General features: G+C 38.8%; 1 protein-coding gene across 1 annotated transcript in view; it reads left to right on the top strand.

The window, feature by feature from the left end:
* Window positions 1-13,456, top strand: part of LOC145480935 (uncharacterized) — a 49,989-nt gene that overhangs the window by 15,132 nt on the left and 21,401 nt on the right. Inside the window, exon 4 of the mRNA XM_081459281.1 lies at window positions 1,592-1,617. Within this exon, the coding sequence (XP_081315407.1) occupies window positions 1,592-1,617 (26 nt within the window). The remainder of the gene's footprint in view (window positions 1-1,591; window positions 1,618-13,456) is intronic.

The raw sequence follows: 13,456 nt of genomic DNA, 5'->3' as shown, positions 1-13,456 counted from the left end.
CCCCGGCTCGGCAGAAACAAGTTCGATTCTCTTCGATTGATAATTTGGGTTTTTTCAGTGGATCAGACGAAACAATTTACACCCGCGCTTCACGTGACACTACTGGGGGAGGGAGGACCCAGGAAGGCACCGAGGATAGCGAATAAACTCTGAACAGTAGTAGTAATATTTCTGTTTATTTTATATTTTATTTTTCTGTCCTCTAGAGGAGTACTCCATGCTCATTGAGCTAGTTCACGCTCCTTAGAGACGTTTTAGGTAAAACTGTAGAGTTCACGAAGAGAATGCGATTTCCTGGTTTTTGAAATATTTTTCCGCATCCCACCATTAACTATAAAATAGCCACACATCCCGCTTACCGGAGAGTGCAAATTAAATCTTTCCACAGTGTAGTTTCATCCTGTATACTTCTTTAAACCCATCCCAAATACCGACAAAGAAATGCGTGATATGATGATCTATTTTCTTGGAATTTCGGGAAACACCCGAATGTTTCGTAGTCTTCACTTTTGAAACTAGAACTTTTCTGTGGCAAGTATAGCAGTATTGTTTGCCCTCATGACCACAGAATAGCTGCAAGGATGTTTATAACATCACAAAAGAAAGATTTATCCCAAACTAATCAATGTCATCGATCAAGTCGTGAAAACTACATTATGTAGGCCAGTTAGTGACGGACACAAATAAAAGTTTGCAATCTCTCGTGTCTTGAAAATGATAATTAAGAATTACACAACACCAAGCGTTACCTTTTTTTCTTGCGTTCCCTTATCTGTCTTTAATCCTAGGTTTTTGGCTTTTGTCGGTTAAGCTGCCAAATGTATCGAGGTTGCCTACAGAAACCACAATCATAAGTTGCATTTAGCAAGTTGGATTTCTTTTAGTTTTTCGCTTTATTTTGTTTTGTTTTGTTTGGCTTTTTTAATTCAAAACCCGGATTCACGAATTAGTGCCGAGGAAATTATTGTGCAAGTGGTTATTTTTTTTTATTTGAGAACATGGCAAAAGTCATAAATCAGCTCATGCAACGATCACTTAGACAATAGACAGTAGTTTGAAAATGGAAAACGTGTAGTCAGGAGATGTCATAAGTTCCATGGAAAAAGGTACCTCTCGTCTAAATACTCTCCACATATTCCAGCCGAGCGCAACAGCAATAACGCCAAAACAGATCATAAAAACACAACTTTATTTGCTATCGTGTGCTCACTGGAGGCCGCACGGACAAGGACTCAAATATCTACAAAGGGAAAGTAAACTATGGTCACGAGAAAAATCTAGGCGAAAAACTAAGAGGGTACCAACGAGCATCCATAGGATGAAAAAACCTCGCCGCGCTCGCTGCGGTAATGCAGAGGAAAAACCCCAGCCCTATGGATAGAAACCCTCCGACCTGCTGGGCTCGGTCTTATTAAATTAGATTCCTAATGATTTCGAGACTGAAAGTAGGGACTGAACATTGTCTTTAACATAACCATCTTTGGCATTTTCACTCTGCCAACGACCGTGTCTCTTAAAAAGTCTATCAGCGATGCCTGCATTGGCGGCAGCTGTGGCTCCTCCGGCCCTAAGACTGTGAAGACTTATGCAGGAAACGTCAGTAATGTCTTTGAAAGCGTCCTTAACGATCTCCCTGGCTCTGCTGTAGCTTAAGCCTTGACGTCGAACTTTAGATGTACATCGAGGAGACAAGAGGGCTCTGAATAACGGTAAATCCTCACTAAGATCAATTTCAGCGGCAGCAATGTATTGCTCTAAAGCCTTTACGGGACAGGTTTCCAGGTCTGATCGCGCTATTGTTGTCCACGCCCCATCACGGTATTGGTCTGTCTTGGACGACTCTAAAAATATGGACACATAAGTAGGAAAAAAAAAAACTTTATGTCACAAGCTCGAATAGAGCATAGCTCACTGAAACGAAAAAACCCAGCATATCCTATGAGACATAAAGCTACTGTTCTCAAATCCGATAAGGAAGGAGACTTATCTGAAATCTTGGAGGATGCAAGCGCCCTCAGCATCTCGGGAGTGATGGGTTCTTTCTTCGATTTAGCCTTCCCCAGAATCCTTTGAGACGCGCTAACCATGGCAGAAACCATAGGATGCACCGAGACCTTGGGCAAAGCGGCCAGCTGTTGGGCCCAGTCGATACTGTAAACAGCATTAAGAACTGGAGAAGGAGAATTAGCTTCCAGGATTAGGTACTGCAGGTAAACTGAAACTTGAAAGGGGTTGGCGGGCATGTGGCGAATACAATTAGACGACGCCCAAAACTTCCAACGTCTAAAACCAGCCAGGTAAGTGCGAATAGTGCCATCGGCTCTGGAAGCGAGCACGGTTTCCTGGACTCGACTAACCAAGGGCTGGAGATGGTCGGGGATAGCGGCAAAGAATTCGGTCCACATCTCTGATTGAAACACATCTAAAATCAAAATAAAACTGACAAGCAAATTAGCAAAATAACAAAGAAAACATGACGTGAACAAAAAGGTAATAGCAATGCAAAAAAGACATAAACGGGCTCGAGAAAGAGCCCAAAAAATACGTCTCGGCTACACAAATAGCTACCCACTTTCGCCACAAAAGAGCTTCTATATATCGGGCACAGATCGTCCCATACTTCATGGTGGCACACAGCCCAACCATTTGGATACAGAAAGACCTTAATTCCCAGGGCGCAAAAAACAAAAGGGGGGCACAGATGGTCCCATTCATTCTCAAGGGCAAACAAAGGCCCCTAACATTTGGGCACAGATGGTCCCATTCATTCTCAAGGGCAAACAAAGGCCCCTAACATTTGGGCACAGATGGTCCCATACTTCATGTAGGCACACCGGCCCTAACAATTTAGATACAGAAGTTCCTGAATTTTTAGGGCGCAAAAAAGGCCCCATTCTTCGGGCACAGATGGTCCCACTCATACTCATGGGCAAGCAATCTCCCTAACAATATAAGCCCAGAACGTCTCATACTTTTCGGGGGTAAAAAACCTAAAGTTCAGGCACAGGTGATCCCATATTCCTAGGGAACAAGAAAGGCCCTACCTACTGGGCACATGTGGTCCCATACATCTCGTGCACAAATAGGCCCTGGAATCTAGAGCTCAAAAGAACGAACCCTAAATTTTTGGCCCTGATAGAAATAAATGATAAATAAATAAATAAACGATTAAATCATAAGAAAAAGAGAGTAAAAATAAAAATAAAATAAAAGCGAGTCACCTCCAGAAAAGAGCACCAAGAGGACGAATTAGCATAAAACCACTCCTAAATACCCTGTTCAAAACCCCTAGAGAGTTCATACCGACGAGAGAATATTTTTCCGCTAATTTCCAAACCGCGGAAAAATTCTATTCCAGAAGCCTACAAAGGCATCGCGCGAGCATGAATTACATGGTCACGCGCACAAGCTTCGCGTTACGTTACTTTAAGGTCATTCCACTGAAATAGAACCTGTACTGAGATTTTTGTGAAACTTTGCCTATTGATTGTTTATACTATAGGAACTTAAATTTTGAAAAAAAAAAAATGAGGGGTCCCCTGTTCGTTTAGGAGCAACAGCACCTTGTTTATACCCATATAAATCCTTATAATAGCACCTTGATTGTAGTCAGGATTGCTTGCTAAATTCACGTTTCCGACGATTGCTTTTTGTTCTACACTGACAATTGGTCCATATTTATTTTACACAGAGAAATTTATTACTCAATTCAAAACAACAGAAAAAAAAAATGATAGGTCACCATACTCGTTTGCGAGAAAATGACGATTTACCTCTATGGCGAGGTCCAGCTGTAAAGAAAAAGCCGCCATTTTTTAATGCGCGCGGCTAATCACGCGTGAAATTATGCGCAGTAGGGATGCGCAATGCAATACTGGGGAATAACCTTAAATAGCGTATGACAACGAACTTCGCTTTCATATCACTGATGAAGTCTTAAGCATTAGCCGAAACGTCTATTGAAAAATGTCAAGAGACAGTGGCAACCTTTCTCCATAGAACTTAAGAGAGTAGTTTTCTCAGTTGTTTCTGCTTTTGGCATTGGATTGTGTGTATTGATGTACAATATGCTAGCAACACGATTGTCGAAGCTCAAAGTCGAATTAAGAGGTCAGCAACAACATTCAGCAAAAAAATGAAGATTGCAAAGGATGTAACACACATTAGAAGAACTCTTTTATTAAGTTGTTTCGAGGCTATTCTATTTGCATGTGCCATTGTTTGGTGCTAACTCACAGGGAAGTTCTCTCACTGATATATTTCAGTTTCTTGGTTTTGGTTTCATGTTGATGTCAAGATGGTGTAACTAAACACCGTAAATTTTCATCGTGCTTCAAATATGAGCTTATAACTCTGACAGAAAGATCGGTATTAATTACTGTTAAATATTATTGAATAATTTCCACTACAAGAAATTTGCATGGATCGCGTGACAAACTTTATTTGGTTTGCGAGCTTCAACAATGAGTCACGCGAGAAAATACATGCAATCAAGCAATTGAACGCTCGCTAAAAGTAACGCTTGTCGATGTAAATCTTGCTTAACTTCTTCTTTGTTATCATTGAAAAAGTTGCTGTTGTTGACGCGGTTTCATTCTGGATTCGTCCTGTTAATTCAGACGGACTGGTGAGTAGATATTAATTTATAGAAGGCGTAGATCACTAAGTTCATCCTATTTGCAACAAGCAAAAACTAGGCTATTGTAGAACGTGCTGCGTTCTCTATTCTAGGCTTCATTAATCTACCCTACTTCTGTACAAATTCAGACGGTTTACGATCTACATTTTGTTTTTTGAAAGTGATATGGACTAAATGCTGTTTCGTAGAATAAGACAAACGAAAATTCTACAACGTCAATTCGACAGCGAATGCAAAGAAGTTTCCAAAGATTAGTGGTATGGTTCAGGTCTTTCAAAACAACATTGTTAGCCATGACACTGTTAGCATAAATTAAAGCTATCAACTCTTCTTCTTGTAATGCGTGACACGTACAGGCGTGCTTAGTCATCATAATCACGAGAAAGAAAAAATATATACCTTGCTATTTTACAGTGGAACCCCGTTAATATGGTCACCAACGGGCCATGATCATAAAAATTTGGCCGTATTAACGCGGTGGGGTCAAATTTCCTGACTGGTCTAAATTTAAGTGACGTCATAACATACATATCACAATTGCACTTCTAAACAGCTGCTCTTTTAAAAACATCCCGAATGCAGATATAATTAAAAAATAGAGATTTCAATCAGTGTATACCATATTAACAATAGAAAGAAGAACATAACTCTTTGAGTGGCCGTATACTGAATGGAGTAAAATTATCAAGGATTATACATGTTGGGATTTCAGAATGTGGCTGTTGGTCGTATTAGCGGGGTGGCGCTTTCTTACAAAGAAAAGTATGGACGTTTCACCGAGACATAAAAAGTGGTCGCTTTAACGAGGTGACCATAAGGCGGAGTTCCATTGTACTGGGAACAATTTTGGCAGAAACATTTATCCCTCTGTAAACGAAGTGACGCACGTTCAATATGCGTTTAAAGCTATTGGACTATTCCCTTAGTATGTTGACAAAAAATGGATCGAGATAGCAAAAAACGTAATAACACACTTACAAAGAAGTGTTTTAATTCGATTGTTTTGAGCCGCGTTTGAAACGTTTGCATTTTTCCTTGACTTCCTTTTGCCTTACAAGGAAACTCTCACAGTGTTTTTTTCCAGTTTCCGGCACTTTTGGTTTCACTTTTATCTTAAGATCGACAAACTGAATACGGTAAGTCTATAAACTGCAACCTGTCCGTGACTGATTGCGTTGGGTGCACATATAACATGGAATTAGTCAATTATTCATGTTTTAAATTTACTCTGGGAAAGGTTTGCATGAATCACGTGACTGATTTTCCTCATGTTGTTATAGCTAATAGTGAGTCAAGCGAATAAGTGTTTGCAAGCATTTTTTGCGCAGTAATAATTTGTTTAACTTTTCCTTCTCTTCCACTTTTCAGAAGAAAAGGTCCTGTTACTGATACGTATTCATTTTCATTTCATTGTGGTTCACTCATTAAAACCAGTGAGTATAAATCAATACTCTAAAAGCTTTATTATTCATAGTAGGTTGAAATCGTTAAGTAAACTGTTCATAGTCAATCTACTTTTTGACCGCAAAGAAGGAACCCGAGAGAATTTGTAACCGTAATGTCGACCTTAGTCACAAACGTGATAAAAAATTGCAAGCTCCATAGTTTGCTTTTACATAGCAAAGTTTTTGGATCTGTCAGATCTGATGTCTGTTTCCATGAGGAAACGAGAGTTTGAAATCGACCAAATCGCACAAAGTACATCATAAAGTGGAAACTGACTAAAAGTTAATCCACGCCCTTCCACATGTTACAACAGAACGATGGCAAAAGTAGCTTTCAATAGTTGTCGTATTTCTCTTCAGAGTAACTCAGTCTGGCTTTGAAAGGAAGGCTTGGAATGTAAATTCTATAATCTCAGCCGACACAGTATTCAATAGTAGACTGGAGTGGCTTTTAATTTACCCAAGGCACTTCAAAAGAGCGAACAAAGATGCCAAGATTTATGTTGGAAGGTCCAAGACTGTGATTAATCTTTCGTTTTGCGATCACACGCAGTGCGTTAATTGCATAACGAGGCCCCGTTAGGGGGGGGGGGGGCTATGTCCCCTGTCTGAAATTCGCCACCAGCTATGTTGGCATTTCGAAAGATTCCTATGTCGCCTGTCGGAATTTCGTCTGAGAGGAGTTGTGTCGAGAAATTTGACCTTGTTCAATTAAAACGAAACTACACGTATAACAAATCGTGATACCTTTGTTTATTAAAAAAAAAGAAACACACACAGTGCTCTTAAGTCTCACGCATTGAGCATGAGGCTCACGCAAACGAATTCAATCTTGCGCTCTCACACTGAAACTATTATTTCTCACGCATTGAAGGTTCCTTGCTGTTTTAGTCAAGTACATATATAATTAAGTATCTCTTTGGATATAATTCACTCCTTGTACGCTTTGCACTTGCTTCGAACACTTTTCAGCAGTAGGAATTCTTATGCAGAGCCAGCATTTCTCCGGTCAGTGGGTTTAATGATTACTTTATGGTTACTTTTAAAGCATCACATTTCGACTCAGAATGAAGGAAAAGACTTCTTAGCTACTTCAATTTTTCAAAATTTTCTAAGGGGCTGGGGGCATGCTGAAGGCATATTGGGGGCATGCCTTCTAAGGGCTTGGGCATGCTTTCGAGCGCTGAAGTTGCTAACTTCCGAGGGGATGTGGGAGCATGCTCCCCCCGGGAAATTTTGAAATTAAGACGCTTGGAATTGCCAGTCAGTGTTTGGACCTAAAGTACAATCGAACCTATGATTATTTTTTACCATGTTTATGTTTAACAACCGTTCTTTGACTCAAAATCTCAACGGCCTCAATCAGATAATCTCTCCTATCTATAATCTTCCTTTGAATTTAGCGTAACCCTTATCTTCTGTTGAAGACGATAAGACCTTGGCAACTTTCCCCGGTCTCTCTTTTCCATCCATAATGCCACTTTTGATAATACAGCTTCATATTCTTTTACTGGTGACCCGCTAATAAAAGTATGAAGCAGACGGTCGAAGATCTCTTTCCTTTTTCGTTAAGCGTGTTTTTAGGCGTTTGAGGGCACTGCTCACTCAGCTGATAGTGAGAAAAAATGCTCAGCAATGACGGACTTGATTTACTCGACGTGGACGTTTTAGCATATATAAGAAAGCCTGGGTTTCACGACCCGTCGACATCGCGCGTGAGAGAGGAAAATACATTTAAAACTCTGGAAATGCGTCTTCACTTCGACTCAGAGGTTTAAAAAAATCGCTGCATTCTCAATTCCGAAATTCGTTGTCGGTCTATCTTGCCATTGGTGTCGCTTTCCCTATTTCGCTGTAGTAGTCTGTCGTTCGTCGCCAATTCATAGCTCTCATGTCGCCGTTTCAAGGCCATGTCGCTTGTCGGAATTTACCCCTATTAGGGTCTCCAGAACCAAAACGTTTCTGTTGGTTAATCTTTGAGAAACATAAAACACAATACGTTAACAGCTATAGGGTTTTATGCATGGTTAAGGGAAAGAGCGAAAAACAGACAAGGAACTTTGTCTAGCTTGATAACCATTTCACTGATTACAAGCTATGGTCACCCAGATATGCTTTGAAAGTTATTAGACATCAAGCCGTCAGTATTTAATAGCGACTGGAAATAGAAAAAATGTATTTTACTCCCCAATGTTTCTATTTGATTGTCTTTTGAAACATATATTAATTTCAATTTGTTTTGACTTAATATTGGACCTCCTATTGTCTCACTTTTGGTTTCACTTTCATCAGAACACGGTAAGTTTATAAACTGTCAGCTGTTTTTGTCTAATAGCGTTGGTTGCACATATAACAAGTATAGTTGGTGCTAAATACTTTAAATTTACACTGGGGTAGGTTTTCATGAATACTTACGACTTATTTTATTCTTGTTGTAAGAGCCACTTTTGAATCACGCGAAAAGTTAAATCACGCGAATAATCGTTTGTAAGCATCATTTGCGCAATAGTAATTCGCGAACTCTCCTTCTCTTCTACTTTTTAGAGGAAAAGGTCCTGTTATTGACGCGTATTCAATTTGGTTCCATTCTGGTCGACTAACCAAAACAAGTGAGTGTAAATCAATATTTTAATTACTTTGTTATTCATAGTAGACTGGAATCATTAAGTCAATAAACTATTTGAACGCAAAGAAAGAACCCGGGAGAATTTGAAACAGTAACGCCTGCCACAAACATGTAGTTATGGACTAATCTGAGTCAGTTGTAGTTAATATGTGACGCTCGTGTGATCGAAACGCAATTGGCAAGCTGTTTTAAAGACCCCTACTCTTTAACTCATCAGTGTTTACAAACATTACTGAAAGCTAAATCAATTCCTCTAATCACTGAGTAACCGTGTTTTGCTGTTTTTCATCCCGCACGCCGCCCCTCAATGTCAAATCTATCCCGCATTTTTTTGTTGAAATAAGCGCATGCCGCTCCCGCCAAGAGTTTAATCCCGTATCACGCACTCAATATTGCACCTATAAACTTCCATGCATGACGTATTATAATAATCAATATTTCCTCAAAAAGTTGCGAACCCCTCAAGCGATTTTCCTAGTTTCACTTTCCAAAGCAAGTTCCGTGGTGGTAAGTACAGCTCCAGCTAATTTTGCATCGTCTGGTTTTTATCTTCACGAGTTATAATAACATAGAGCTCGATTATAATGGCCAGGTCATTCAGAACATCGCTATGTGACGGTTAATTGCAACCTCAGTCCACCGCTTGCTAGTTATCAACAAAGCTTTTGGCTCTGTCAGTTCTGATCTTTGTTACCATAAAAAAAGGGAGAGTTTGAAATCGACCAAATCGTGTAGAGTACATTATAAAGTAGAAACTGAAGAAAAGTCAATTCACCGCCTTCCATATTTTACAACAGAACGATGGCAAAAGTAGCTTTCGTTGATGTCTCATTTGTCTCAGAGCAAGTCAGTCTGTTTATGACAGGGACCGGCGTGGAATGCAAATTATATTAATCAGCCAACACAGGGTTAAATAGTAATCTGGACTAGTTTCTAAGCCCTAGAGGCTTCAAAAGAGCCGAAAAAAAAAATGACAAGATTTATAGGGGGAGGTCTAGGATTGTGTAAAATCTTTCAACAGTGTATTAATTACATGGTAATAGATGTCCAACAGTAGCAATCAAATAATAAAAGATATTTTCCAGTAGTGTTATAGCTGCACTCGCATCTTTCATTCTTTCAGTGTATCAATGAGATAACCGAAACGTTTCTGTTGGTTAACTTATGAGAGAGAAGAGAGTTAACAGCTATTGTGTTTTATGCACGGGTAAGCCAAAGAGCAAACAACAACAGACAACAATTGAAAGAACTTTCTCTAAGTAAAAACCATTTTACTGAATATTAGCTATGTTAAAAAACCCACCATGCTTTAAAAACTATTATCCTTTACCATCAGTATTCAACAAAGTATGGGAATAGAAAAATGTAACTTACTTTCGAATGTTTTTATTCGTTTGTTTTGACTTCTTATTGGACCTCCTATTATCTTGTAGGGAAACTCCCTCACAGCTGTTTCAGTTACTGTACACGGTACGTTTATGAACTGTAAGCTATTTGTGACTAGTCGCGTGCGTGCACACAAGATCTAGAGTGTACACTTAAAGAGACGTCACGAATCGCGTGACTGATTTTCTTCCTGCTGTAAGCGCCGATAGCGAGTCACGCAGAAAATTAAGTCACACAAATGATTGTTTGGAATCACCGTTTCCTGCAGGAACAATTCAATTAACTTTCCCTTTTTGCTTACTTTTCAGGAGAAAAGACTCTGTTATCGACGCATATTGGTTTTCGTGAACTCAGGTGACTCACCGAAGCTAGTGAGTATGTATAATAATTTTAGCTTTACGATACAATACAATGCAAACTTTATTTAGACACGTCACGTCTATGAGCTGTGCAAGCTCGTTCAAAATACGTACGTGCATTCCTAAAATACAAAGATTTACGTAATTTAATTTTGACATGACATATTCGTAGTAGACTAAAATAGTGATGTAAACCGTTCACAGTCAATTTCCTTTTTCAACACAAAGTCAGAACCTGAGAGAATTTGTGACCGCAACGTCGACGCTAATCACTAACTACTTTTAACTCTGACGTCATGTGTTTAAAGACTAATCAAAAGCAGTTATAAGTAGCGACGTTGGTGTGACCGAAACACGTTTGGCAAGCTGTTTTAAAACCTCCTTCCTTTTAACTCATTTGTGTTTACAGACACACCAGAAAGCTAAATTAATTCCTCCAGTCATTAAGTAGCCATGACTTGCACTTTTCATCCCCCATCCCGCCCCTCAATATAAAATGTATCCCGCGTTTCCTAGTTGAACGGAACACATGCCGCTCACGCCAAGATATGTTCATCCCGAATTCCGCTTTCCACATTCCGCCTAGATTTTCACCTTATCTCGCATCCTGTCAAGCTGACGTTTTGACACTCCAGAAACTTCGAAATACATCTCCCATCCATGACGCATTATGATAATCAGTGTTTTCTCGAAATTTCTAGGAACCCTTAAGCGGTTTTCGTAGTTTCACTTTCCAAAGCAAGTTCCGACGTGGTAAGTACAGCTCTAGCTACCTTTGCATCGTCTGGTTTCTCTCTTAACTAGTTAAAATGATATATAGTTGTATTATGATAGCCACGAAATTCAAACAATCATTGAGTGATGATCAACTGCACGCTTTATTGTTTGCCAGTAAACAACAAAGTTTGTGGCTCTGTCAGTCCTGATGTCTGTTGTCATCGAAGAACAGAGGTTGAAATCAATCAAATCGTACAAAGTACATTGTAAAGTAAAAACTGACGAAAAGTAAATTCACGGTCTTCCATATTTTACAACAAAACGATGACAAAAGAAGCTTTCATTAGTTGTCTTATTTCTCTTCAGAGTAATTCAGTCTGTCTATGACAGGAACCAGCATGGAATGTTAATGTTATTAATCAGGAAACACAGAGTTAAACAGTAAACTGGAGTGGTTGTTAAGCAATAGAAGCTTCAAAAGAGCAAACAAAAATGCCAAGATTTATATGGGGAGGTCCAGGATTGTGAAAAATCCTTCAACAGTGTAATAATTAGATAACCGATACCTTCCTGTCGTTTAACTTATAAGACAGAACTAAGTTAAGAGCTATTGTGTTTAATGCACGGGTAAGCCAAAGAGCGAACAGCAACATACAACAATTGAAAGAACTTTGTCTAGCTAGAAAACCATTTTAATGAATATTAGCTATGTTAAAAAACCCAATATGCTTTAAAAACTATTAGACTTTAGCGTCAGTATTCAACAAAGTATGGAACTTAAAAAATGTAACTTACGTTTCAATGTTTTTATTCGATTGTTTTGAGTATTATTCGATTCTTTTTGACTTCTTATTGGACCTCCTATTGTCTTGCAGGGAAACTCCCTCAGTGCTGTTTCAGTTTCTATCACTTTGGGTTCCACTTTTTTGAGAAGACCGACAAGCTAAACAGGGTAAGTTTATAAACAGTAAGCTATTTGTGACTAATAGCGTGCGGTACACAAGAGCTAGAGTTTACACTGAAAGAGACTTCATGAATCGCGTGACTGATTATCTTCCCGCTGTAAGCGCCAAATAGTGAGTCACGCAAATTATCACGTCACGTAAAAGATTGCTTGGAGGCACCGCAAGGTATAGGTAATCATAGGTTTCGAGTTCAATTTGGAATTAATTTGTACCAATGAGTTTTTCAAAAAGCTGAAATTGCACGAGCCGCTTCTTTCTGAAAAACTCGTTTGATTAGTTATTGACTCACTGATTACTTATCAATAATATAAACATGAAAAAATTTGCGTGGAGGAAGTGCCAGAGAATTTTTCGTCATCATTTGACGTGATATCATTGGCTTAGAAAATTTCCTATTGTCTTTCAGCCAATCATAATCCAGAATTATGATGTGCAATTTGCACTGGTGTTACAGTTTTTGCATTGTTGTTACATTTTATGCACTGGTGTTACATTTGAACTGCACTGCTCTCAGCTAATCAGAATCACGTAGGGGCCAAACCACCCCCCCCCCCCAATGTTTCATGAAGGCTATATTTGCTTGGTTAATATATTTCTGAACCAAGTTTGGCAGATGAGCTTTCTTTGTTCTCCAGTTTATTTTAATTTAGAAGTTGTGACAAAATGTCAGATTATGACGTCATAATTGATGACGTCACCAAAACGTGTTATAAGTTTTTGTAAAATCTGATGTAAAGATTATGTCATTGGAAAGGCCTTGACTTGAGAAGCAAAATGCCGGAAACCGTTTTTTGCTATGATGATTATTTTTTGAGATATGGTAAATTAAATATTTTTTTGCTGTCTCCACCGGAATTTGCTTAATCATACTGTCCTTCTTAAGTCAGTGTCTCTGGTTTATTTTTTTCAGTTTTTTTCTAGGAAGGCTAATAATCTAGCAAAATAGAAAGCTTGATGTTGTCAAAAATCGTATGGTTTTAGAAATTTGATTTTGGGTTTTGTTAGGATGGTATTAACAGTAAAAAAAACGGGTGGTGTCACAGGTTATGACGTAACAAAACTAATTTTAACGCAACAACACTAGAGGGATAATTTTTTATCCCGATTTTCTTCTTTATTTTTGCTTTAGTCATCTGGCACATTACATGTGCAACATAGCTGCATTTGCTGAGACAAAATTGCGGCTCCAATTTCGGGATTTTTCTCAAGGGGGGACCCCATATTTGCAGGGTTATTTTTCATATTTAAAAATGCCATATTTCATTTAATTTTTGTGATATGGACAAAATTTTTTCAGATTTCAACTCCCCTAGATGTGC

This window comes from Orbicella franksi, chromosome 1 (genome assembly GCF_964199315.1).
Source record: "Orbicella franksi chromosome 1, jaOrbFran1.1, whole genome shotgun sequence".
Classification (NCBI taxonomy): Eukaryota; Metazoa; Cnidaria; class Anthozoa; order Scleractinia; family Merulinidae; genus Orbicella; species Orbicella franksi.
The sequence above is the reverse complement of the archived record's forward strand: the minus strand, read 5'-3'. Positions and strand labels throughout refer to the sequence as shown.